General features: G+C 40.4%; 3 protein-coding genes across 12 annotated transcripts in view; 1 reads left to right on the top strand and 2 right to left on the bottom strand.

Moving 5' to 3' along the window:
- Window positions 1-273: 273 nt before the first annotated feature.
- Window positions 274-9,821, top strand: pcmt (protein-L-isoaspartate (D-aspartate) O-methyltransferase). 7 transcript variants are annotated; one of them, XM_080289537.1, is made up of 8 exons: window positions 274-600; window positions 5,369-5,473; window positions 5,565-5,596; window positions 6,343-6,467; window positions 6,560-6,762; window positions 7,807-7,892; window positions 8,099-8,326; window positions 8,804-9,821. In XM_080289537.1, the coding sequence occupies exons 1-7, from the start codon at window positions 369-371 to the stop codon at window positions 8,276-8,278; spliced, it is 963 nt and encodes a 320-aa protein (XP_080145663.1). In that variant the 5' UTR covers window positions 274-368; the 3' UTR covers window positions 8,279-8,326; window positions 8,804-9,821. The 7 variants fall into 7 exon arrangements, with proteins under 7 accessions (XP_080145663.1, XP_080145662.1, XP_080145666.1 ...); XM_080289536.1 differs by having other exon boundaries at window positions 284-600; window positions 8,099-8,268; XM_080289540.1 differs by having other exon boundaries at window positions 292-600; window positions 6,343-6,447; window positions 6,642-6,762.
- A 2,559-nt stretch (window positions 9,822-12,380) lies between these two features.
- Window positions 12,381-21,227, bottom strand: lrp11 (low density lipoprotein receptor-related protein 11). 4 transcript variants are annotated; one of them, XM_080289533.1, is made up of 10 exons: window positions 20,426-21,184; window positions 20,074-20,097; window positions 19,498-19,655; window positions 17,842-17,983; window positions 17,568-17,693; window positions 16,916-17,107; window positions 13,416-13,583; window positions 13,280-13,336; window positions 13,099-13,191; window positions 12,381-13,010 (listed from the first exon to the last, which is right to left on the bottom strand). In XM_080289533.1, the coding sequence occupies exons 1-10, from the start codon at window positions 20,991-20,993 to the stop codon at window positions 12,856-12,858; spliced, it is 1,683 nt and encodes a 560-aa protein (XP_080145659.1). In that variant the 5' UTR covers window positions 20,994-21,184; the 3' UTR covers window positions 12,381-12,855. The 4 variants fall into 4 exon arrangements, with proteins under 4 accessions (XP_080145659.1, XP_026050334.1, XP_080145660.1 ...); XM_026194549.2 differs by lacking the exon at window positions 20,074-20,097 and having other exon boundaries at window positions 20,426-21,227; XM_080289534.1 differs by lacking the exon at window positions 17,568-17,693.
- A 3,504-nt stretch (window positions 21,228-24,731) lies between these two features.
- The window catches only part of map3k5 (mitogen-activated protein kinase kinase kinase 5), an 87,921-nt gene continuing 86,572 nt past the window's right edge, over window positions 24,732-26,080 (bottom strand). Inside the window, exon 30 of the mRNA XM_026143641.2 lies at window positions 24,732-25,875. Within this exon, the coding sequence (XP_025999426.1) occupies window positions 25,815-25,875 (61 nt within the window). The 3' untranslated portion in view covers window positions 24,732-25,814. The remainder of the gene's footprint in view (window positions 25,876-26,080) is intronic.

Below are 26,080 nucleotides of genomic sequence, written 5' to 3'. Positions count from 1 at the left end.
GCCAATCAGCTCATTTGTGTACAAAGGTTTTATTTCGAAGGGGAAGAGTTGTCTTAGATCATCTCTGGCACCTACTAAGTCGTATGTAACTACGGTAACCCAGTGAGACCAAATTCAGCGCTTCTCACATTGTTTGCTATTTCCCGCCACCTAGCGGCCGCTACCTGTCCTAACTGCGGCAAATCTGCGTTAAGCACAGTGCGGAATGTGGCTTTGCCCTTGCATCAAACACCGTGCTTGGACACATATCTTATAAAACAGATCAACTTTTATGAATTAAAGGGTAGTGCTGTGTGTGTGGTGGGGTGTGTCTGAAAGGGGGACTCGCCGTAAACAAAACAACAAAAAAAATAATAAAAATCAATCGGATGGCCGGTGACGTATCCGCCGCTCCGCCGTCCGCTCTGGAGGTTGTCAGCTTCATCGGCAAAACGGTCGGCGCAGGCGCGGCACTGACAGCTGCTGTCTACTTACTCCGCAAAGTCTGCTTAATAATGGCCTGGAAATCAGGAGGAGCCAGCCACGCAGAGCTCGTCAACAACCTCCGCAGTGAGTCTGCATGTTTTTCTAAAAAAAGCGGCGGCAGCGACGCTTTTGCAGGTGCGTCGCCTGTAAATGGTTTAGTTTGGACGTTTAAGGTTAGCACAGAAGCTGGCTGGTTGCTAAGCTATGTGGTATGTTGTTGTTGACCTAGCAGCAACTCTCTCCACCCCTTTCCCAATTCACGCAAGGTAAAGATGCATCCCTTGCTGCGTTTGCAAATAACCAAGCCAACTCTTAACACTCAAATGACCTCTCCTTTGTTTGCAGTCAAGGGATTTTTGTGCAGCTAGAGCTTTTCGGCGAAGGTAGCTTAGCCTGCTAGCTCTATGTGCGTCATTTGGGACGCTGAAAGCCAAACGGCAGCGGCCCTGCCCACATCCACTAACGGCTGCCCGTGTGTCGTCCACTTTCACGCTGAATTGCAGTGACAGCTATGCATGCAAAAGCTCAGTTCGTATCGGTGGGTGAGTGAAAATGGCAGCTTGCTGTGTCACAGCTGCGGTGGGAGCAGTGACTCAGTGCTACTACGATCGATCCCATCAATCCCACATGGTTCAATCATGCTGTCATGAGGTAGCGCGAAACTTAGTCACTGACAGCTCTGCGCAGGCATGTTTCCCACATGCATTTCTGTAGACCAGAGAGTCCACTTCTGGTATAAGGTTATCTCCCAGGGCTATTTATAAGCTTTGCAGCTCAGCATATCATTACAAGCTTTAAGCTTTTGGCCGAAAGCTCTGTGGTTTGGGCCTTGCAGGGGAAATGTGCTTCACAAAGGAACAGTAAACCAGGGGTTTTCTGACTCCAAACAGTCGTTCTGGGGTTGTTTAATACAAGTTTGTGCATGTTTCTTTTATTTGGTTATTAGTAGCAATATCTTTGAAAAATATTTTTTTAATCACGACCCTGGTAACTTTCCTTTGATGGATGGCCAAAACGTCTTTGGGTTTTTATTTGTAATATGCAGGGAAAAAACGGTAAACACGACTACAACAAAACTGATAACAGGAAAGGGGGAAGCAATTATACCAAGTGTGCAAAACGCGCAGAAGTGCTAAAGTAGCAGCTGAGATATGGTCAGTTTAGAGTGTAGATGAGACAGAAAAAGAGAAAAACCCATGAAACATCAACAAAATAAATAATATAATAGGTACAACAACATTAAAGCAGATAAAATAATAAAACAATTACAAAATAGATTAAATAATGAAGTAAATATTTAAAAAAAGGCCCTGGTTAGATCATAAAATAGAAATAAATCTAGAAAAAGGAACAGACTAATCAGTGAATACAAATAAACTCATGCAGTGCTTAAAAAAAAAAAAAAATCAGCAGAATTGCACCCCTCCCAATCTGTGACCCTGATAAGGATAAGCCAAAGAGGATGGAAAATATTAGTTAAAATAAATGAAGTAAATAACATTAATGTCTATAAAGCATTCTCAGTGAAAAAGCCAGACAGAAAAGGACAATTTGAAGTTTTGAACACTTCCAGCTCCTCTTGTGTCAGTGTTATAAACTAAAAAAAATTTAGGCATGAGCAAATCAAATCCTAGTTAAAGAGACCGAAGCCGGTGCCAACATTTCTGAATCTGTAGGAACACCCCTGACATATTTCTGGGTTCATAAATGAGTCCACACAGCTTTCCATTACTCCATTATCTTTGCTGCAACAATGAAACCATTGTTTTATATATAAAAACACAAACAAACAATAAAATAAAATAAAAACTCAAATGAAAACTGACAAATTCATGAAAGGAAAACCTTTTCACGATTAAAACTACGCCCAATTAAAGGTTCATACTTGGGGGGGAAAAAACCCCTACAACCTTTTAAGTAATTTTCTTTTCTTGAACTTTCATTTATTTGTTTTCAGTTGAATTAATTAATATGAATTAAACTAAAAACGCCACAGGCTGCTGGGCAGTGGATTTGGGCTTTTATGGATGGAAACAAAGGACATAATTACTGCGGAACAGAAGAAGACGCGGTGATTCGTTTATTGCAATTGTCTTGTTTTAATAAGCTTTGGAAGCCAAAATTCTCATTAACATTAAATTTTGCTTACATGCCGAGCTCTAGCTGGACCTTTTCAAGCCTTAACCTCTGCAAAACCAAGCTTGTTGTCAAGAAAAACACCCAAATATTTGTAGCTCGACACCTTGATAAGTGTTGGTGGTGTGACTGTTGACCTTTTCGTAAAAAAATCATGTCTTTTCACTTTTGAAATGATCCAGCTCCTTACCTTCAAGAAGCCTGATGATAACTGAGTCATCAGCTAATTTTTTGTTTCTATAACTGCTGCAGGACTCATTATTGTACATGATGATAAGTTTCATTATTAACAAAAACTTGCACCTGGTGATATTAATATGGCTTTAGTCCATATTAATGGTGTTATGAATTTAACTGGGAACACTTACTGGAAATAGAAGCATAAAAAGCAACAACATATAAAAAGAGTCAGGATTACCTTACCTAACCAAAGTCTATGTACTTGCTTGTTATTTTGGGGTGTTTGCTGAAAAGAAAATGTTCCTTTTAATGATAATTACATCAAATTAACTGAATTAGCCTTAGCATTAAAACCCTTTTTTTAGTGAATCTGTACAAAAAATACATTTTGTATTAGTCTGGTGCAAACTGAAGTCAGCTCAGTGTAAAGTTTTACCTGTGTGGTCATTACTCGCTCCACTTAACTGGACACTGACCCATTTAGACACATGAATGGCTTGAAGTTAACCTGAGTTTGCGTAAGCTGCATTTAAGCAGGTCACACGCAGGACGCATGCTAATTCCTGAGTTCTTCATTGTCTCTGTCCTCCTGGTCAGCGCTCAGGACCGGTCAGAAGGTTATTGGTTTGATGCTGAATGACTCATTCATCTTTAAAGTTCAGCAACTAGTCCTGTGCTCTAGGAAATGTGAAGCATGCCTCTAAGTTGTTCACCTTGTGGGTTTCAATTTTAGAAACAGTGTGAAGTTGGAGTGTTTGCTTGGTGAATAATTAAGGATGGGAGGATCGTGGCTTGAAATGAGCCATTCGATATTAGTTGTAGATGTTCGCCTGGCAGCTTGTTTCTGTGTAATGTATCCTAAAGTGGCTCATGGATCAGAGGGTGAGGGGAGTTGGTGATGACAGCAGAGCCGGCTGTCGTTGGCTTTTTCCTGCCTCTGGCACTCACTGCTAAAGGATCCCGTTAGGAGGGATTATTGTGAAGACGCTTCTTCACGAAGCTTTTTTGTTTGTTTCTTTGGTGGCCTGTCTGTAAGCTTTGGTGTTTCTCTGCTGCACACATACTGGTCAGCACATATGGGTCACAGCCTGTGTTTAGGCTGCAATTTCTGCATTTTCTTCTTTGACAGTAGTCAAAAAAAATGCTTACTTTGATTTTCTTTGCTTTTTTTTTCTTTGGTTTGCAACTTCATCGTCATCATGCACATTCTCATCTTCCTTCATCTTATCTTCCCCGAGAAGAAATGCTCAGTGCGTCATAGGAACTCTCCTTTCAGCTCAAGCTTATTGCAGCATAATTAAGGATTGGTTCAGGCTCCTCTGATCCAGCCCTAACTCTGTTTTGTCAAAAAGGAAAGCTTTAAGTCCAACCTTAAAAGTAAAGAAGGGTGTCTGTCTCTTGAAGTCAAACTGGGAGCTCATATTGGAAGGCTCTGCCTCCCATTCTACTTTCAGAAACCAATGAAGGGGCCAATGAAGACAAGCTGATATGGGAGAAACATGACCTGTCTTTCTGGTCCTGGTTGGCTCTCATGTAACATGGTGTATACTTTACCCCACTTTTTTCTTAAAAACAAGATCCAAGTTGAATTTTACTTAAATTTCACTTAAATTAGTTGAATTTTACTGAAAAATTTTCATAACCAGGGATGGAGATGGAGGGACCTGATTCGCTCAGGCAACACCTAAAAGGAGCAGCTGAAAGCATAAGAAAACATCATCTTACTTTTGCCTTGCAATTGTCACCTGGTTGTACAAACCCCAATGCAGAGGCTTTGGGTCCCACAGTGCGACAACCACAGTTTTCCCTGCTCTGACGTCTGTTTATAGCTAAACGGACGCAGTGAGCTGAGCCTTCACGTTGCACATTTCATCATGTAAACATTAATTTCTGCCTTAAAACACCAAATTAGAAAAATTTTCCCACGATGGCTCCAAACATCCAGACATGTGTGAGTGATCTTGGTGTTGACCAAAATAATTGTAATTTTGCCAGTAATCCTGATTTATTTCTTTACTTTTTTCTCCTGATCATCTTTGGTATATTTTTTGAAAAACACGATCATACATGCCTAATGGGTTGATAAAGCGTGTTTGTCTTCCATATAAACAAGGGTTTTGGCCTTCCCTCAAATTAAAATCACCAGACTGATAAGAATAATTGCTTAATTCACTTAAGCATGAAGCATGTGTTTATGCATCTTAATGGTCAGAAATAACAGAAAATACTCGTATTTCCCTGGAGTAAGGCAACACAGATGTTTTGCTTTAACTTTGTGTGGACTGCTTGTACTTAGATGTGTAGTCACCCCCTTGAAACTTTGTTCTGAGCCAGGAAGAATAATAAATACCTGATAAATTACTATACTTTACTGCAGTGATGCAAAAATATGAAAATCCAGTAGTTTGTTAGAGCAGTCCTGTTCATGATTTGGAAAAATGAGGCTATGTACTAGTAAAAGTAGTTTATTGTTGTGAATTTGCTGTCTCATATCTCTATATTGTGTCCTCCTTCATTCTTTTTGTCTGTCTGATTCTGCTGCGGGATTATGTAATATATATATACCTTGTTCTTTTTGCCTCCTCAGAAAATGGCATTATTAAATCTGACAAGGTCTACGAAGTCATGCTTGTCACAGACCGAGCACATTTCTCTAGGCTTCACCCTTACATGGACTCGCCGCAGTCAATAGGTACGTCTGCTTGTGTACTCGCTCGCGCATCGCCGCACGGAGATCTGAGATTCAAACTAACCAAACCTACTTCCTGTCTTTTAACCAAAAGGCTATCAAGCGACCATCAGCGCCCCACACATGGTAGGACTTTAAAGACTTTCAGACATTTCTGCTCCCTGTGAATCACAGCTTTGAATGGTTTTGTTGTTGTTATTGTGAAGCTTGGTCCCATTCAGTCATTCCTAATCATCTATTTTTAGTAGATAACAGTAGCAGTTAACCAAATCCTCACAGTTTTGTGCATTTGTGCTCATTGTTGGCATGTTTCAGTCGAGTAATAGAAGCTTAAAGTGGATCCGTTATGTTTTTCCTTATTTGCTGCTGTTGATGGCACGGGAGATGCCCATTAAACATGCCCAGGGTTTTCTTTTGTTTGTTTGTTTTTATTCTACTTTTTGTTCTGGATGATGTCACAGAGAACGATGTTTCCCAGATGTTAGCTTTTTATTGAGGTTTTTGTTCATTTATTTTTATTGTTATTTATTTTTTTGCAGAACTAATCATTTACACCTGTAGTTCCCAGGAAGGTCGCGTGAAACTTTATGGCGTCTGTGGCAGTAAATCATGGCAGCAGCCTCTTATAGCCCTTTTCTATTAGTATCATCTCGACTTGGGAGAGGAGCTAAAACGGCTTGTTTCAGACAGAAGGAATCGTACAAAGCTACAAGAATAATAAATATAGAGCTGAGGATGAGCAGGATAGGTCCACTTTAAGCATGAAAAACTGAAACAAGCCTCACAGATGGCCTGCGCTGGGATTACCGTGTGTTAGCCTGTGCTGTGTGAGTGATGGGTTGAAATGCTATTGTCTCGTTTTGCCTCCCCAGCACGCCTATGCCCTGGAGCTTCTACATGACCAGTTGTATGAGGGAGCGAAGGCTCTGGACGTCGGCTCCGGCAGTGGGATCCTGTCGGTTTGCTTCGCACGAATGGTGAGCCACACACGCGACGGGTAAACACAAACGACTTCTCTTTGGTGGCATTGTTGATTAATTGAGCTGATTGATCCACTAATATGTCAACCAATCGATGAAAATCAATCAGATTGACTGCGTTGAACATTGTGAACGTCGTGATTGAACTGAGCGCGCCCCCCACACTCTCTTCATCCCTCTGCGCTTTACAGGTAGGTCCTAAAGGGAAAGTTATAGGAATCGATCACATCAAAGAGCTGGTAGATGATTCTATAAACAACGTGAAGAAAGATGACCCCAGTTTGATAACATCGGGCCGAGTCAAGCTAATAGGTAAGACATCGCGGATGAAAGCTTTATATCTTTGTTTTTTCAGCAGACGTTTGTGGGTTTTGAGGAAGGGCTGCTGCTTCCTTGATCCGACCGAACAGCAGACAGTTTAATGTTCCCCGGTGGAGAAAAAGGCAGCAGTCAGTAAACAGCGTGCAGCTCTAAATAATTGAGCAGTGAGGACTTTTACCTCCTCTGAAGGGGGGTTCAAGAGCAGTTCAGTGAGGGGATTAATAAGAGCAGTGATGCTTATTTTTTCATTTCTCTGTTTCGTCTTCCATTTCGTAAATCACTTTTTACTGTATGTGATTACAGGTGGTTGTCGGTTTTATTAATAGCAGTGCCTTTGTTGATTTATGTTTTCTTGGTCGCATTCTTTATCAGTTCTCTTTTGGATTCCTAATCGGTTTTCTGTGGTTAGGCCTCTGCAGGTTTTCACCATCAGCGCAGCTGTTTTGCTTTTACTCGGTCTGAAGAAATGGCATGCACATGATTCAGGTTTGCAGAAGCTGCTCTGCCATGAGTCTGATTTCATTGTTTTATGTTGCACAACTGTTGCCAGTTGCCAGCAGCGACTAGTGGAGTCTGATAGATGGGCAGCCTGGATTTCAGACCTTATTCTGAAATCTTTCTGTATTTAGTCTGTTAATAACGGCACATACGGGTAAAACAAAATACTCGCAACTGGGAGATAAAAAGAAGCAGACCAAAAAAAGATTTGTCTGCTGATTGATTAGGTAAAACACAACTAATGATATTTAATGGCAAAGTAAAATTAGAGACACCCTTTGAGTCTATAAATGTAAATAAACAAAAGCAATCTGTGATATGAAAGTAACTCCCAGCCCTAAAATACTGAAATATACTAATATTGAGATGCAGTTTTATCAGCATTACTCGGCTATTTCTGGCTTCTCAGATCAGGTAAATTGTTATAAATGTCAGATGCAGCATTGGCCAAGTAATGTGTCTCGTCCCACCCTGTGGGGACATCCATCAGTGTTTTCAGTGCGACAGCTTGTGACTGACGTTCTGCTGCTGTTTCAGTGGGAGACGGGCGATTGGGCTACACTGAGGAGGCGCCGTATGATGCCATCCACGTTGGCGCAGCTGCACCCACCGTTCCCCAAGCTGTGAGTGTCTCTGAATTCTGCTGAGCACATTGTTACCCTTTACTTTACAACAAAGGCTGGATACCTAAACTGTAAACCTGCTTCATATTTAATTTAGTGTGTTTTTATATCTGATCCAGTATGACTGTATCTAAATAGAATCCCTGGAATGTATTTTTAAAGCTGACTTGCTGTCCACCGCTGCCTCTCCCTTCTGCCTCCCTCAGCTTCTGGACCAGTTGAAGCCCGGCGGGCGGCTGATTCTGCCCGTAGGACCGGCGGGGGGAAATCAGATGCTGGAGCAATATGACAAGATGGAGGATGGCAGCACCAAAATGAAGCCCTTGATGGGGGTGATTTATGTGCCTTTAACAGACAAAGACAAGCAGTGGTCCAGGTGGAAGTGACTTCCTTGTCCCTCTCCTTCCCCCTCTCTCCTTCTCACAGTGGCAAAGGTGAAATGGTGTGGCTTGGAGCAAGGCAATGGATCACAAGGGGCTGCATTTTGCTGCTTGTTGACATTTTTTTGCTTCTTCCATACCATACCAACTAGCTGCACGTTTCCTTCATCTTCTTTTAACCCCCGTAGCTCTAAATTGGTCTCAATAAAAGCTGCCTGATTAATGCACTCTGCTCTGTTTCAAACATGAGGGAATGAGCTGAAATCACAGCAGGTTGAAGGCACATGATTGGTTTTCAGGAGCATGACTGCTTTGCCAATTTGGAAGCTTATTACCCAACTTCAACTCAACTACTTTATCTGATAATCTTTGAAAGATGAAAACAACTTTTCTAATGACGTTTTATCTTAACATGTTGCATGCGGTCTCCTCTTTTAACTCTGTTTGCATGACAGCAAGATTTCTGCTTGTTTTTCTTGCACCTTGCCTCAATTTTTGTGTGTTCTAATATTTAAAATGTGTTTCTCACAGGGATGAACTTTGAAGAGGAACGCAGTCCATAATCCACCTTTTAAGTTTGAACCTGGAGAAAACTTGGAATGGGTCGGACAGCCCTTGACATTTTGTTCAAAGCATAACAAACGTGCTCTTTTTTTGTTTGTTTGTTTGTTTGTTTAATTCTAACAACGGACTAGAGTTCCACATTTGATGACGGCCCCGAGGGGCTGCGAGGAAAGACTGCTTGACGCTCTGCACAGAAATATCGGAGAGAGATTTATTGTTTTTGTTTTCCAGGTCTGCATCCTTTTTGGTTTGTGTTCGTTTTAACCGCTGGATTTTTAGTTTTTTCTTTGTTTTTTCTTTTTGTGGTTTCACCATTTGATTTGCAGTCAAACATTTTTCACAGCATTACATTTCAGCAGCATCAAAGCTGAATGCAGGAGGAACCCCGGACAACCAAGACGAAGAACGCCTGAGCCTGTTAGATAAATCACCTAGCTACAGTCTGTGTGTGTGTGGATCATAAAAACTGTAGACTTCTCTGCTAAAGTGTCAGCTTTCTTCCCGTGGCATCAGTGTTAAGAACACAAACACACACATAAATTAACACACAAAGCCTGATGTAAACCCCCACCACACACACACACACACACACACACACACATCCTGTTTTCATGTGCAGCACGTAAAATAAGTATCGGATCGTACCGAACATACTCCGAAGGGAGCAGAGCACTAATGACACCGACACATATGCACGCACATACAGGCTGTGCTTTCCACTTTGATGTGTTGCTTTCTGCCGCTGGTTTCCATTAACAATTTGTGCAGGCTCCTCTGGTGACTGACACTAAATGGGGAAAGTCACTGCTTTGCCAAAATAAACTCCAACAATATAAAGCAAATGAATGTCTGTTTTCTTGATGAAAAAAAAAAATCATGAAATTAAAAAAAAAGCACATTTTATTTTGGGTGATCTGAGTGATGGATTATATTTGGCTTTCACAGTTGCTGGAATGGCATAAAAATAAAGAGATGCTTATGTTTTTGTCTGCCTTTTGTTATTGAATCTGTTTTGTACAAGTCTTATTTGCACTTGCTAGACACAGTGTTAGGTACACCTTACTAATCCTGGGTTTTCCTTCAGAGATAACTTAATTCTTTGGATTCAACGAGGTGCTGGAAACACTAATCAAAGATTTTAAACTGATAGCATCGCACGGTCACGCATCCATGGTGTGAATCACCTGTTTCACCACATATCAAAGGTGTTCTATTGGATTAGGAACTGGTGACTATTGAGGACATGCAAATCATGTTCAAGAAACCAGTTTGAGATGATTTGTGACACGGTGTGTTATTCTGCTTGAAGGAGGTGGTTCAAAGGGATGAAGATGATCACAAACCATATTCGGGTATGCTGTGGTGTTTGAATAGAAGAACCTTAATAGAAGAAAACATCTTCAACATCATTACGCCACCACCAGCAGCCTGAAGCTTTGATACGAGGCAGGATAGAGCCATGCTTTCATTCAAATGTGACGGCAGTAATCAAGACTCATCACATCTATTCAATACGATTTATTCATAGAGCGCCAAATCACAACAACCGCTGCCTCAAGGCACTTTATATTGTAAGGTAGACCCTACAATATTACATAAAGCACTGGTGAGCATCAGGTATGCTTTTAGAGTATTCTATTGACTAATTGTGATGAGTCTCTGCCAACTGTAGCATCAGTTTTCTGTTCTTAGCTGACAGTAGTGGCACCCAGAATGGTCTGCTGATATAGTCCATTTGCTTCAATGTGTGATTCAGAGATACCGGGGGTGTAATGAGTGGTTATTGGAGTTGCTATTGCCTTCTTTTCAGGTCAAAGCAGTCTGGCCATTCTCTGATATCACAATGCATTTCTACCCAGAGAATTGCTGCTCACTGGATAGTTTGTTTTTCAGACCATTCTCTAAACCCTAGAGATGGTGGTTTGGGGAAACTCCCAGATCAGCAGTTCCTGAAATACTTGGATGAGCCCATCAGTCACCAGCAAACATGCTACATTCAAAGTCACTTTAATGGCCTTTCTTCCCCGTTGTGATGCTCAGTTTGAACCTCAGAAGTGTTGTCCTGACCACATCAAAATTCCTAAATCCACTGAGTTGCTTGCAGTGATTGGCTGATTTGCAATAAGGAGCAGCTGAACAGGTGTACCTAATAACGGAGCAGATGAGTGAGTAAGTTGGTACTAAATCTAGAATCAGTTCCATGTACAGCCACAATAGAAGACACAAAATGGCTGGGCATACCTCGATAGAAAAAAAAGATTAACAGATTCAGCCTTCAAGTTCTCTTCTCCATCAACAGTCGAGTCACTATACTTGTTGAAATATATGCTGATTCTCTAAAAGAACCAAGGTGGAACTGGCTCGGCACACCATCAGTAAAAAAGACAGGGCTGTGATAGAAATCCAGTTTTCTTCACGCCAAACCCTACACTGCGACAAAGTAATGAAAAGTTGGTTGTAAAGCAAAATGATTTTAAACGATTTTTTCTTGACACGATGGACTAAATGTTTGATTATCAAAATTCCAGAAATACAAGAGGGAGAGACGAATCTCTACAGATATGATGATCATCTCTAAATAAAATCGTTTTGGCAAATCCTGTTGTTAACATATATAACCCCGGTACTTTTTAATTATATAATAAACTTTAATATGTTACATGAAAGACAGCACTTTGGGGGAATACATTTATCAAAATAAATATATATATAGATATATGGAATACACTCCAATTATGTTGCCTTATTAGAGAAAAATACGCAACAAAATCATACAGGACTAGAAATTCACCAAAAGACTTTGCTATAGTTTTATATGATTCTGGCAAACTTTAAAGGAAACATATCATAATTTCCAGCCGCATAATATAACATTTTTGACTTAGCAAGAGTAGCTTCATATGATTCATAGTTCAAAATAATGCTTATTATTTTTATTTGGCATACTTGGCTTTAAAACAGACTATGCTTAAATTCAGGGGACTAAAGGTCAGCAGAAAAGCTCATGAGCAAAGCTTCGAGTGTTTAATTTTTCATTAAAAAAATAATGTTCATTAAACTTCACACTTTACCAAACTCACTCACACCCCACCTACTGTGACTCTATGCTCTACAGTCTGAGAAACACTGCTTTATTTTTCTGTTTATGCAAATATTTTATTACAGGCTGTGTTGAATATTTTGGCTGCCTGACCTTTGGGGACAAATTAAGTACACTCTGTTTTTCTGAATAGCTACAGGCCATAAACAGAAGGTTTGACAGGTGGGTTGGGTTTCTGTCCTCAGACCCATGAATGTCCGTGTGGCTGATGTGACCAAATTTGGAATATCTGCTCTCACTGACATCCTAAAGAACCAGCAGGAAGAAAAAAGGACCTGAAACAGCATTTAACAGAGTCTGAAGCCTTCTCGCTCACATATGCTGACCACATGATTAGACTCTGATTATGTTTGACATGAACATCCACCATTGCAAAAGTGTGTATATGTGTTTATGTACATGAAAAAAATCAGGTCCTATAGGACTGTAACAGGCACTCGATGCTTTTTGTGTCTGCCTTACGGCAATTTAATGGGATTAAAACACACAGCAAAAATATGGCACATTAAAGTCGCACAGAGGCAGAAATAGCGCATGTTTTGTGCAGTAAAATGAACATGTTTGTCTCAAAGTAACCAGTGTTTAATTAATCAGTTGTAATAGATAAGACAAGTGTCTATTTTAGTATCTGTATCAGAAGTAAAGGAGAAACGCTGATATTCCATCAGTGATTTTCTTAGGACATAAGTATGAATTCACAAGCATCTCAGTATGTTCGCTGAATCTATCAGCAGCTGATATACAGTGCCAGTCAGAGGGGATCGGTGTGGAGGCGTTCGGCAACGTTCACGGCAGCAGAGCTTTGGATCTTTCTAACAGGAAACGAGGATAAATTAAGAGACATCGAAGAAATGCAGAGTGCAAATTCAGAACGTCCTGGATCAGGCTCTGATGGTTCTTTTCTCGGGTCTCTGATTGGCTACAGGTACATGCCATTAATGAGGTAATCTGACTCCTCTGTAGTGAGGGGACGCGCTTTCTTCAGTTTGTGGCGGACGAGCCTGAGACGACAGCTGATCATGAGCAGCAGCAGGGCAGTGATGATTAGGCCAAGTGCCAGAGGAAGGATGGCACCTGGAGAAAGAAATGCGCCCCATTCAGAAAAGGTCATCGGATAGAGAGGGAAGAGCCACAAAAAGCAGACAGAAGCTCTGGGTCTCACCTGACTCTGGGACTGGGTGTCCTCCCATGACTGGAAATGGTTTGGAGATGGGGGCGTCACTCACTGCTTGGCTCTGGGTGGCTTTAGGGGAAGCTTAAAAAATAAAACCGCTTAGATGAGAAAACGGCTGACTCACAACACTGAATTATTGACATGTGTTTGATTCTTTGGATGAATATACCTATCTCAGTCTGCTTGGTGACTGGAGGAGCCACACTGGCAGGTCTGAAAGCTGGACCTAAAAGGTGTTCGTACATAATAAAGTCAATCTTACTACAAAATAAATCAATCAAAATGAATGTAAGGTGGGCTCTCACTTTTTTGTATGCATTCACTGACACAGTCCAACTCCTGGAGGAAGTTGTTGTGGTTTCCCTGGCAGCCTCCATACAGGAAGTGTTTGCACTCTCCCACATTTTGGTCGTAGTACCACCGTGGGAAGGTGCCTTTACAGGGTCCCACAACTGGAGCAGCAGCACATGGGTCTAAAGGAACAAGACACGGCCTTTATATTTAACACATTTAAATGATTCTTGCACAGCAATGACACCTGTTCAGAGACAGTAGTAAAAAAGCAATATCCTCTTTAGTGGCCAGCATGGGGAGACTCCTCCAGCTGGCAGAAGACTTCCAGTTGTGTAGAAGTCAGTGGTAACAGTCCTATGTGCCCTTGATCTGTGACCTCAGTAAACAATTTTATGGGCTCAGTCACCAGCTTCAGATCATAATGAATACAACAAAATGAGTTTATTTTGGAATGTATGCTAATTATTAGAGACAGGAAGGCTAACAGTAGTGTCCTCAGTTTCACTGTGCTGATCCCTCATTTGTCACATCGAGTTGAAAAAAATCAACAGCTCAAAGTTGAACACTCAGGTCGAGGCAGGAAGATGAAGTACATATTTAATACAGCCTTTCGTAGCTGGTGTTACAATTTTAATATCAAACTCTTCAACATTTGTCCTACAAATGGATTCAGGTAAATTGATTTTAGCATTGAATAATCAATATTAAATACTATTATGTAATAAAGAGATACTGTTACAGTATTAAACATACTGCCATATTAATAGAATGGCACACCACTCGAATAACCCTGACTTTACATCTTTGGGTGAATTCGGAAACAGCGAAAATGACTGTATCTGACTATTTTCAGTGTATTTTCTACTTAAACAACTTAATACTGACATATTAATAATTAAGCATAGAGGGGCACTACTACTGTTCACTGAGCCTCATCAGAAATGGTCTCAGTGCTAAGGTGGCTGTGAAGAAGCCATTCTTAAGGAAGGGAAACAGGGAGAAAAGGCTGATGTATCCCATATTACACAGAAACTGGGATAAAAGTCAGTGGCAACATTTCTGATGGAGTGATAAATCCAAAATGAAAGTATTTAGATTCAGTCTTTTTACTGCCAATTCAATAAAAGCGTAGCTTGACAGAAAAACACACAATGGAACACCATCAGTTATGACTTGGTCTTCACAGTGCCCGGACCTCAACATCATTGAAGCAGCGTGGGATTATCTTGACAGAGAACAGAACAAAAGAGGGTCAACATCCAAAAAACAGCTTTGGATGTCCTTCATGAAGCTTAGAGAACTACTCCTGAAGACTATTTACAGAAATTACAATAAAGTTTATCTAAGGGAGTTTGAGCTGTGTAGAAGAATAAAGGTACGAACTCTGTTTTGCTTTATATACTGTATTTCCATGTGTGCATGCATTTCTTGTTTTTCTAGCAAAAGATAAAGAAATGAAGGGTGACCAAAAGACTGCTGTTGACAATCTGCAGCTTTTCTATGTTTGATATCGGACATCAAACAAGCTTGGCTGTAGGACTGTTGCTTGGACTTTGTGTCTAAATAAAGAGATAAAGTGATACGGACATCTAAGATTACTTCGAGCCCTTCTACCAGCGACTTAAGATATCATCCAATGTCATCATCCACCTTGAGTGCAAAGGTCAAAGCCCTCTACACAACAGTGGATTAACTATTTTTCCTTTTGACTTTGAGCACTAAACAATGAGGTATCATCTTAGTTTCCTAAGAACTTGGACGTGCATTTGTCAAATGAAGAAAAGACTCCTGAGAATCCACCTTGAGCACAAAATATCTATAGTAAAACAGCAGTGTGGTCAGTGACATTCAGGGATCGGATGGCAGAGCGGACAGAGGAGCTTTGTTCCAGCACTCAGAGTGGATGCAGGCAAAGAGCTGCTTTCCCAGGGACCGCAGAGTGGCCCTGTGGCTTTGCCAGCATTTTGAGCTCCGTGCCATGACTCAGTGGCTGCCTACAGGCTCCATCTGCTTCAGTACCCAGACACACCAAACCCTCTTGGTCTCTTCACAAAGGGGATTCTGCACCAATGACACAAATTCCTGTATCCTACATTTTCATATTCTTCTGTTTCTCCTTTCCTAAACAGACTGCAATGAAGAAATGCTCCAAAGTGTGACTAAAGTGCTTTAAACACAGTTAACATCACCATTTTATATTAATTGCCTAAATCTGTCTAATAATGTGATAGCTGAGTACACTGTAGACATGGGCTTTCATCTATAAAGGTTTTGGCTGCACACTGTCTCAGTCGTGGCGTTGCCTCGTTGGAGGCTGGGACTACGCCATAAAACGACCTCTGTGATAACACATGCCAACCTATTTCTTCAGAAAATAGGTTGTACTTTATATTTCCTCCAAAATAAGCTTTATAGTCCATATGCTTTTTATTTCAGTGTCTAGCCCTGGACAACAAAGGTTGCCTTCCTTTCTGCTGTCCATGCTGCTAAGAATAGCTTCTTTATTTTGCTAAAAAAAAAAAAGCTTCATTATTGTAAAAATAGAAAGAAAAGAAATAACTATTAGTATTTTGTTGACCCTGCTTGCTTTACAGGTGAACTAATAACTTCAGCATCACTTTTAAGAACAGGCTAGCAGTTGGCCAATCAAACTTGGCTTACATACTGTTTTACTGGAGCCAGACCGCTGGCTGTGACAAACGACTGGCTCTAGTTTTAGTGCAGACGTCCAGCCCAACCAGTATTAATGCTAAATATTCCTGAAACTCTTAACTAATTACTAACATGAACTCTGTACAGATGTTGTGTTAACAGTTGATTAATTTTTGCTTTAATGGAATTTCTTATGTTGGACTTGCGGCACCATCTTGTGGTTTACAGTGGTTATCATGATGGAGCGAACCCTGTCCCTATTTCAACTTCACTTTATATCTCTGCATCTTGTACAAAGGCTCCTTTTAAATAAGTGTTTTTCCAAGTACCTTGGAGCATGAACACCACCAGAGACGTTATAGGAGAGAGCCAAGGCACTCAAAGAACCCCGAATAGAAATTTATGGGAGAACTACGGCCTTCCTTGAGAGCCAATCAACAGGCAGTCTGGTGATTTATGAGCCAATTGAATTGTACTGAGGCATGTCCGCAAAAGACTTTCACAGTATGTTAACCGTGTGCTGGCAGGCATATCTGAACGTCATAGTAAAGATGTAGGAAAGCATCCTTATCATTGGTCTGGTGGGATGAACCAAGATGTCGATCATGTTGGCACTATGGACTGAGCCATCAATCAAGCCACACTCCTGTGAAACTTTGAGTTGGTGCTGCCGAAGTACAAGTTGTGGGAGAAAACATCTTTTTAAACCTCACTTTAATTTAAGTGCTTTTAAAAAAATCTTATCTGAGTAGTGATTCTATATTTGCTGCTTTTATATCCCCGAGAACATTAAAATGACAATTTTAAGATGCCTTCAGAGTGGTTTTACATGCTTTTACAAGGACTTTGACCTCTCTACCTTGACTGACTGAAGCTTCCTGCTCACTGGCACTTTGAGAAGGAGCCGCCTTGCTTGTGTCTTGCGGTGTGATGGTCTTTCTGGCTCCAGTCGGGAGCATGGAGTCGTCTTCAGCTTTCTTTGTCTGAGCGACAGGCCGCTGAGGGCTGGGCAGGTCCACAGCGTGGGTCACTGACTTTCGGCTGCCATCGACTAGAAAAAAACAAAAGAAGCCATCGCTTAAGGGAAGGTATGTTTATGGATTTTTGCTAGCATTTATATTGATGAAATGACTCAAATAATTTCAGCCTTACAAAAGACTTCTATTATCCACTCATCACATAAATATAATAACAGCTATTTTACTCACTGGTTGTAAATTTGATCTTTTAAGACAGCTGTACATTAGCATAACACATACTTTTTACAGGTTAATTGACCAACGGCTGTCTTTTTAGTCATGCTGGCTTCAGCTGAAACCTGAGTGAGTTCGGGCTTGTTCAGAAGCACACTGCCATATAAGAAAGTGTCGTTCTTGATTTATAAGAGAAAAGAGTTTTGTACTGAAATTAATTAATTTTATCTAGTATGCATAATCATTAAAAACTTTAATAGAAATGAAAATTGGATTCGTCTTCCAGCTCCAACAAAGTGAGTACTAGGTGTTTCCTACAGTTTGGGCAGAAGTCTTCGTCTGAGCGGTCTGGACAGTGCTGCTTCCCATCGCAGGCATAGGTGATGTCAATACAGCAACCGTCATCACACTTAAATTGGTAGTTTGAGCAGTGACCGGTACATACTGTGGGCACAGATAAGAATACAGTAACTACACATCTTCTCTCTTAAATGGTAAAGGAATATGTCACAAGTCACGCACCCTTTAGCGGTAATCAGTGCAGCACAAAGGAAGTTGCAGAACATAGATGGAAGTTTTGGTGATTCATTACCTTCTGCTTGGTGTTTTGGAGCCAGTACGGTGACAGAGATGTTATCGGAGCTCTTCTGTCCCGCCGTGTCAGTGACTGTCATCTGAAACGTGTAGACTCCTTCCTGGAGGCCACTGATCTTCAGCAAACCTGGATGTGTTGACTTTAGAGCACAAACAAAAAATACATCTCTGAAGCAATCAACTTCTAGACTTTTGTTTTGCCAAATTAAAAAAACACCTAGTGAGGACTTCTGTAAAACCGCACTGGGTTTTAAACATGTAGCAGTATATGCATCATGGATCATACATCCATCCTACTTACTTCTCTGACAGACTGGCTCAGCTCCACTGGCACAAGAACAGATACAGGAAATGTTCCATACCACATGCAATCAATCCTAGCAATGCACCACATCTGTGTAGCAGAGAAAATCTACTCTCTCATGCTAACGCTTTATTTTATCTTTGCACAATCACAACACTTACAGTCATACTGACGCCATCTGATCTTTACTATGCTGTTTATATTACATGTTTTTTTTGGCTTCCTACATGTTTTTAGCATTTTGCATTTTTGAATTGGACATATTTTTTGTTGTTAGATCTTACAACATTACATATTAAATGTAATTATTTCACTTTATTGAATTTATTTTTATTTGATTTTGACAAAATTTATTTTCTACTTTTCTACTTTAAGCTAATAAGGTCTACGTAAGGTCTATCTATTATCTTATCAATAAAAATCTGTACCAGGGCAGGATATACAATACATATACATAGTAATAATTAGCCTTGATGATTTTGGTTTTGTGTGTTATTTTTAGCTGCAGAGTTTTGTATCTGACATCATTTGATATTTCTGTACTATTGTTATTTTTATGCCATTGTGCTGCAGTCAGAATCACTCTCCCCCCCCCCCCCCCCCCCCTCAAGCATTAAAAGCAAAATTAGCAGAGCAGAATAACCTATAAAATGCTGAGACTGGGCATCTTCTGACAGCATCACCCACTAGTTTATCTTCCAATTGTTTCATTTTCCCCATACCTAGGTTCTTAGATTTCATATTAGATTATACTGCAGAGATTTTTAGACCAAATAATATTTTCCATAACTTGGCCCATGAGTTTTATATTATATTACATTATATTATATTACTGTTGCCATACATAATTTTTAAGAGTTGTGCAACCTGCTATGAACAGAGAGTTGCTCTGTAATGAGCACTGTGTCAACATGGTTCTGTACTTTCCTGCCAATTGTTTTCATTGGGAGCTATTTTCTGTTAAAGGTAGAAAATACAGAAAATTAGTGGTTTTAATATTTACATAAGAACAGGAAAAGCTGTGCAGGGTGTTTAAAATCTCTTTAATGTTATAACCACAGGACAGTGTCTTGTATTGCTGCTTACCTAAGGGCAGTTTAGAAATAATAAGCTCTTTATTTGTGTTGATCTCTGCACACAAGCCACTCTGTTGACTTAACTAATGAAAATACCCAAACGCATTTAGCTTTCTGGGTATTCATATTGCAAATGAAAACATCAGAGACACCTGAAGGAGAGAACAATAGAGATGTATATATGTGGATCTTTAGTCTAATCCTTTGTCACCGCCATAGTTAGAGGCTTTCATCTACACCTGTATAGACTGTATTGACTAAGGCACATGCTGACCTTCATATTGATGGCTGTGTCTCCTTTAATCAGACTCCACTCATAGCGGCGGATCCCGTGGTCGTCCACGCTGTCACGGCCATCCAGCACAGCCCAATCTGTGGGCAGCTGGATAACCACATCCTGTCCAGCGTCACTGCGAGGAGGCTCATCCACGTCTGCAACATCAAGCACAGGTAGATGGAAAGTGTCCTCTACATGCCTCTTTATTTACTCTCTTCATCCAATTTTCACATTAAATCATGTTTGATTCTATCGCAGGCTAAAACATGATTAGATATTTTTTGTTTTTTATTCACATATATCCTTTTAATTCCATTGCTCACGCCCAAAGCCCCTCACAAAAACATCTGCTTCTATTCTCAGGAGGGCAAGGCTACAAACCTATGAGGCAAATCATTAATCCTCTCTACTGCATTATCTGGATAAGAAGCAGGTGCTAAAGGCTGGTTCTGCTGTTAAAGTCAGTTTCTGTCAGCTGTTACAAAGCTGACAGAAAAGTTTTTATCCTGTTTTAACAGCAGGGTTTCCTGGTGGGATTAAATAAAAAAATACAGTAAAGTGACAGAAAATTACCCAAATAAGGTTTTTGCCACAAACCTGAGGAAAATTAATAAATTACTTTTGGTATCTTAGCTTATAACACCTCATATAGAAGATTACAAAAGCCCATCCAATATGATCATCGGTGATCTAATTATAACATCATAATTCAAGAAATAATTGCTGTCATAACAGGAAAAACATCCTAATGAATAATAACTTTTTCAGCAACCATTAGCAAACATGCTATTTTCTATTGCTCCATCAATTTTACTTAAACATACATGAAGGCATGGACATCCTATCATTTTCTAAATAACCTATCAGTTATAAAACAGTTCTTAACCCAGTAACTAACACTGCGTGTGTCTGCAGGGTCTCCCACCTGCATCATCCTCATCAGGAGCTTCTTCTCCGGGCCTCCGGGCTGAGTCGCTAGATGAAACAGGGAGGTGTCCCTGCGTTGTGTTGGGAGTCCGGCTGTATGTCGTGAAGCCTTTCTGAGCCGAGAAGGCGCACACATTCTTACTCCTGTAGGTGCAGTTAAACAGGTAGCAGCGGAGACTGTCCCCGGGCTGCCTTTGGTCCTCGTGAAGCACCGCAACTGTGCAGTGAGGCTGGGAGCAGCAGGCGTGCACACAGTCCTTCCTGGTGTACACCTTGTCCGGGGCCAGCAGGAAGGTGGCTCCTTGCTCGATGGAGTCCTTGGCCCGGATGATGCGATCCCCCGCGGCACTGAAGTCGCCCACGCAGGAGTCCATCACTTCACCTGTCCTGTAGGTCTGGTCCTGCTGCAGCTGTTTGCGGAATTCCTCCAAGAGCTCCTCCACCCCGGATATTTTGGATTTCAAGTCCGATATAGGCGAAGATCGAGCGTCGATGCTGCCAAAGGTGAGCAGCAGCAGCAGCCCTACACAGGCGAGCAGCAGCCGGGGATGCTGAAGCAGAGCCATGTTGTTGATCACACAGTCAGACGGCGTCTCCCTCTGCCTCCGGCTGGCCTCCCGCTCATGAAACTCCTTCCCGGCACAGACGGCCTTCCTACATTAAATATATCCCTGTTAATATCGTTTAACGCCACTGCTAGGCTGAACAACCAGCTGTAACCGTAGAGCCGCGGAGCTTACAGTTCGTCCTTCGACTGTGCTGGAAATCTGCTGTTGTCATGGTGAGGGGGAGTCGGCGATGGCTGCTGACGTCACGGGTATGAATAAACAGGACGAAAAGCAGCTCACCTGTTAACTGCTCTCATCCACCGGCGGGGGCTGTTTGAGTCAGTGTCGTATATTTTTAATTAATCTATCATGTTAAAATAGTTTTAAAATCTAAAAATCTTTTAAAATCTTAACTAATGATGATTTGAATAAAATAAAAGACATAAAATATAAATAAATTCAACAAATACATGGAAATAAGACTTCCCATCTCTCCTAAACATTGATTAAATCTTTACTATCCCATACTGCATTTATTTATTTTATATTTTTGCTCATTAAAATTTTAATTGAATTATGAATGTAACTGTTAGATTTTATATTTTCATGAGTTTTTCCTTTGTTGAATTATCAAGTGCTACTAGACTCTCCCTGATATTATTAATAGTGAGTGATAGTAAGTGTAGCCTTGTTATGGATTGTTGGAAATAGTATTTGTATTCTGTACTTAGTCTGTGGGGGGGGGGGGGGGGGGGGGGGGGATCACACAAGATTTAAGGCCAACTTCAAATTATACCTGTTAACTTTTTAAATATCTTTAATTCTACAGTCTGGTGTTTATTTGCTTTCCTATATTTGCATATCTGTGTATAAACCTAGTTTAATAGGCAGTGCTTGGTAGCAATGTCCCCTTCAAAACTGTTTATTAACATATTACGATGACTACTTTGTACCTTATTGCTTAATATTAGATAATTTAATCCAAACCAATGCATTGTGCAATAGAGTTTTGGTATTTTAACTGTTCCTAAAAAGAGATCCAAGTGTGCTCCTCAGGGTGCTACTAAGATAAGATAAGATAACCTTTATTAGTCCCACACATGGGAAATTTGTTTTGTCACAGCAGGAAGTGGACAGTGCAAAAGTTATGAGGCAAAAATTAGAATACAATAAGAATAAATACAGTACACAACTGTACAGAATAGAATAAAATAAAATACTATATACAGTAGAATAAAATAAAATAAATATACAATAAGATAAAAACAGAATACAAATACAAATACTATATACAACTGAGTAAAAATACAACGATGACAGAAAGGATTATTGCACTTAGTATTATTGCATATGTATGGATGTGTGTGCTTGATCAGTTAAAGTCTTTATTATGGAGTCTGACAGCAGTGGGGAGGAAAGACCTGCGAAATCTCTCCGTCCCACACCGTGGGTGCCGCAGTCTCCCACTGAAGGAGCTGCTCAGTGCTGTCACAGTCTGCTGCATGGAGTGGGAGATGTTGTCCATCAGGGATGACAGCTTAGCCGCCGTTCTCCTGTCACTCACCACCTCCACTGGGTCCAGAGGGCATCCTAGAACAGAGCTGGCCCTTCGGATCACCCTGTTCAGTCTCTTCCTGTCCCCAGCAGAGATGCTGCCGCCCCAGCAGACCACGCCATAAAAGATAGCAGAAGCCACAACAGAGTCATAGAATTTCTTCAGGAGTGGGCCCTCCACTCCAAACGACCTGAGTCTCCGCAGCAGGTACAGCCTACTCTGCCCTTTCCTGTAGAGGGCGTCTGAGTTATGAGTCCAGTCCAGTCTATTGTTCAGATGAACACCAAGGTACCTGTAGCTGTCCACAGCCTCAATGTCCATACCTTGGATGTTCAGTGGTTACTAGTTACTGTGTTGCTGTTATTTGGAACAAGCTGCCGAAATAGCATTGAAAGAGTTTTATTCTCACAGTCTTACAGTTAACGATGCTCTCCAAGTGTGTGTTAAGTTTTGTTTTCATTTCATTCAAGCTAACAGTAGCCATTGTCGGGCTACAGTTTATTTCTTTTGTTAATCTTTTAATAACATTGAGTTAACATGTAATAAACTATTCTATAAAGATAAAATTGACACTGGCATACGAAGGCCATAAAAACATGTAAGGCTTTGAAAATGATCTCTGTAACATATTAAGTAGTGGAGTAAACATACAATAATGGTGAAATGTAAGGTAAACACAATACGGAAATAAGCAGAGAAATACAGGGAGTAATAATACTAATAATAATAATGGATTGGATTTATACAGCGCTTTTCATGGATCCATGGATTCTGTCCGTGTTTTGATCTGTTCACCATCAACATTGCGTGCAGCAGCAACCACAGCCTCCCAGACACTGTTCAGAGAGGTGTACTGTTTTCCCTCCTTGTAAATCTCACATTTGATGATGGACCACAGGTTCTCAATGGGGTTCAGATCAGGTGAACAAGGTGGCCATGTCATTAGTTTTTCTTCTTTTATACCCTTTCTTGCCAGCCACGCTGTGGAGTACTTGGACGCGTGTGATGGGGCATTGTCCTGCATGAAAATCATGTTTTTCTTGAAGGATGCAGACTTCTTCCTGTACCATTGCTTGAAGAAGGTGTCTTCCAGAAACTGGCAGTAGGACTGGGAGTTGAGCTTGACTCCCAGTCCTACTGCCCGAAAAGGCCCCACAAGCTCATCTTTGATGATACCAGCTCAAACCAGTACTCCACCTCCACCTCTCTGGCGTCTGAGTCGGACTGGAGCTCTCTGCCCTTTACCAATCCAGCCACGGGCCCATCCATCTGGCCCATCAAGACTCACTCTCATTTCATCAGTCCATAAAACCTTAGAAAAATCAGTCTTGAGATATTTCTTGGCCCAGTCTTGACGTTTCAGCTTGTGTGTCTTGTTCAGTGGTGGTCGTCTTTCAGCCTTTCTTACCTTGGCCATGTCTCTGAGTATTGCACACCTTGTGCTTTTGGGCACTCCAGTGATGTTGCAGCTCTGAAATATGGCCAAACTGGTGGCAAGTGGCATCTTGGCAGCTGCACGCTTGACTTTTCTCAGTTCATGGGCAGTTATTTTGCACCTTGGTTTTTCCACACGCTTCTTGCGACCCTGTTGACTATTTTGAATGAAACGCTTGATTGTTCGATGATCACGCTTCAGAAGCTTTGCAATTTTGAGACTGCTGCATCCCTCTGCAAGATATCTCACTATTTTTGACTTTTCTGAGCCTGTCAAGTCCTTCTTTTGACCCATTTTGCCAAAGGAAAGGACGTTGCCTAATAATTATGCACACCTGATATAGGGTGTTGATGTCATTAGACCACACCCCTTCTCATTACAGAGATGCACATCACCTAATATGCTTAATTGGTAGTAGGCTTTCAAACCTATACAGCTTGGAGTAAGACAACATGCATGAAGAGGATGATGTGGACAAAATACTCATTTGCCTAATAATTCTGCACTCCCTGTATATGATTCATATAGTAAGTCCTAACTTTTTATTGTTAACATTTTGTTTTTCTAAATGAGCGACCTTTCCTCTAGATGATAAGTGCAGAAATTACTCTTTTGGAACAGAGGCAGTGCCTTTTTTATTCATTTTGAAAAAAACAAAACAGTTATTTGTGTTTAATTTACTATGGAGAACAACTTTCATTATCAGCCCCCCCCCCTGCTCCCACATTTAGAGTGAATTGTTGAAGAACACTTCTAACACAGTTCCTTCACAGCTTCAAGATGAAAAGTTTTATTTTAACAATATATCACAACAATCTTGAATCAGATCTGAAACAAAACAGACACAAGGCTCACCGATTCCCCCCCAATTTCTGATGTTATGGTTTAAAATATTAATAAAAAAGTACATCAAGGTTCTTCCATATGAAGTTTGTTTGCATGTCAGATTTTTCATTACAACTTATATATTTGACTGAATGAAGCTGACACAACACAAGCAAGATAAACACAATTTTGTCAATTAAGTGAGTATGATCTATGATTTGTGATACTAGAAAATACAATAATACAGAATTAATTTTTCACATGTGCTCATTGCAAACTTGGTCCAATCTACATGGAGATTTGACTGTGTTTAGAGATGTCTTTTTCAAAGTACATAAATGTCATCCACATAGAATTATATAACACTACATTTACATAATATATTTCTTAAAAATAAAATTGTAGATTCATATTATAAAAGGAAAAGTGGAAAAAAAAAAGCATGGACAATTTAAATAAGTCTCAGTTTGAAAAACAAAACAAAAAACAAAATAAAAGAAAAAACAAAAGCAGTACATGGAATGACATCCTTCAGATTGCTATAACAATTAAATTAAAACACATTTAAATAAAGTAGTGATAAGATAAGCAATGATAAAAATATCAGTACAGATGAATGTAGTATTTTGTATCTCAGGCCTGTATTAGAAAACGATCAGTTGTAAACGTCACATCTTGTAAAGACAGGAGAAAATGTTTTTCTTGACAGTTTTCAAGATTTCAATAATAGATTTTCCTACCAGCTGTCATTTTAAACACACCTGTAACAAAAGCTGTGCCCTGTCCATCAGGTATAACAAAACTAGTGGCACTTCTCATTAATTTTTACTTTCAAAATGACCTAATATCCAAACTCTTTGTTTTCAAAATTATAAAATACTCCAGAAGATTGTTGTGTGGGTGGAACATGGTCAACACAGCTTCTTCTCCAGGATCTTGCTTTTATAAACGCTGAGGTAAAGAGGAGTTGTTGGGGACAAAAAAAAGTCCTGGCTTCTCTGAGTGGCTGTCACCACTTAAGGCCTTAGAATAGCTTCTGCCTGTAGTCTGTGATGGCCTTCCATAGCTTACACAAGACCCCACCTCTGTCAAGACAAACAAAATACTGTTAGCTTAAAGCACACACCAATGAATATTATACCATTTGTAAGAAACCATCAGCTGTCAACCTACTTGAAAATATCATATTTTAAATGGTTTACTTTGTACTGAGAGTCAGAGGGACTCATGAGCACAGATCACACAGAGTTAAGACTGTACGGTCATGAAAAGGACAGTTTTCCCTGGTCT

Source organism: Astatotilapia calliptera, chromosome 15 (assembly GCF_964374335.1).
Source record: "Astatotilapia calliptera chromosome 15, fAstCal68.1, whole genome shotgun sequence".
Taxonomy (NCBI): Eukaryota; Metazoa; Chordata; class Actinopteri; order Cichliformes; family Cichlidae; genus Astatotilapia; species Astatotilapia calliptera.
Note: the sequence above shows the minus strand (reverse complement) of the source record. Positions and strands in the feature narration are given on the sequence as shown.

Excerpts from the sequence above, each read along its gene's own strand:
- pcmt (XM_080289536.1), top strand. The coding sequence starts at position 369 with ATGGCCGGTGACGTATCCGCCGCTCCGCCGTCCGCTCTGGAGGTTGTC. Across the intron at positions 601-5,368 it reads CGGCAGCGACGCTTTTGCAG|AAAATGGCATTATTAAATCT; the intron begins GTGCGTCGCCTG and ends TTGCCTCCTCAG. Across the intron at positions 5,597-6,342 it reads CCATCAGCGCCCCACACATG|CACGCCTATGCCCTGGAGCT; the intron begins GTAGGACTTTAA and ends TTGCCTCCCCAG.
- lrp11 (XM_080289533.1), bottom strand. The coding sequence starts at position 20,993 with ATGGCTCTGCTTCAGCATCCCCGGCTGCTGCTCGCCTGTGTAGGGCTG. Across the intron at positions 17,694-17,841 it reads TCCAAAACACCAAGCAGAAG|TATGTACCGGTCACTGCTCA; the intron begins GTAATGAATCAC and ends CTGTGCCCACAG. Across the intron at positions 17,108-17,567 it reads CGAAGACTTCTGCCCAAACT|TCGATGGCAGCCGAAAGTCA; the intron begins GTAGGAAACACC and ends GTTTTTTTCTAG.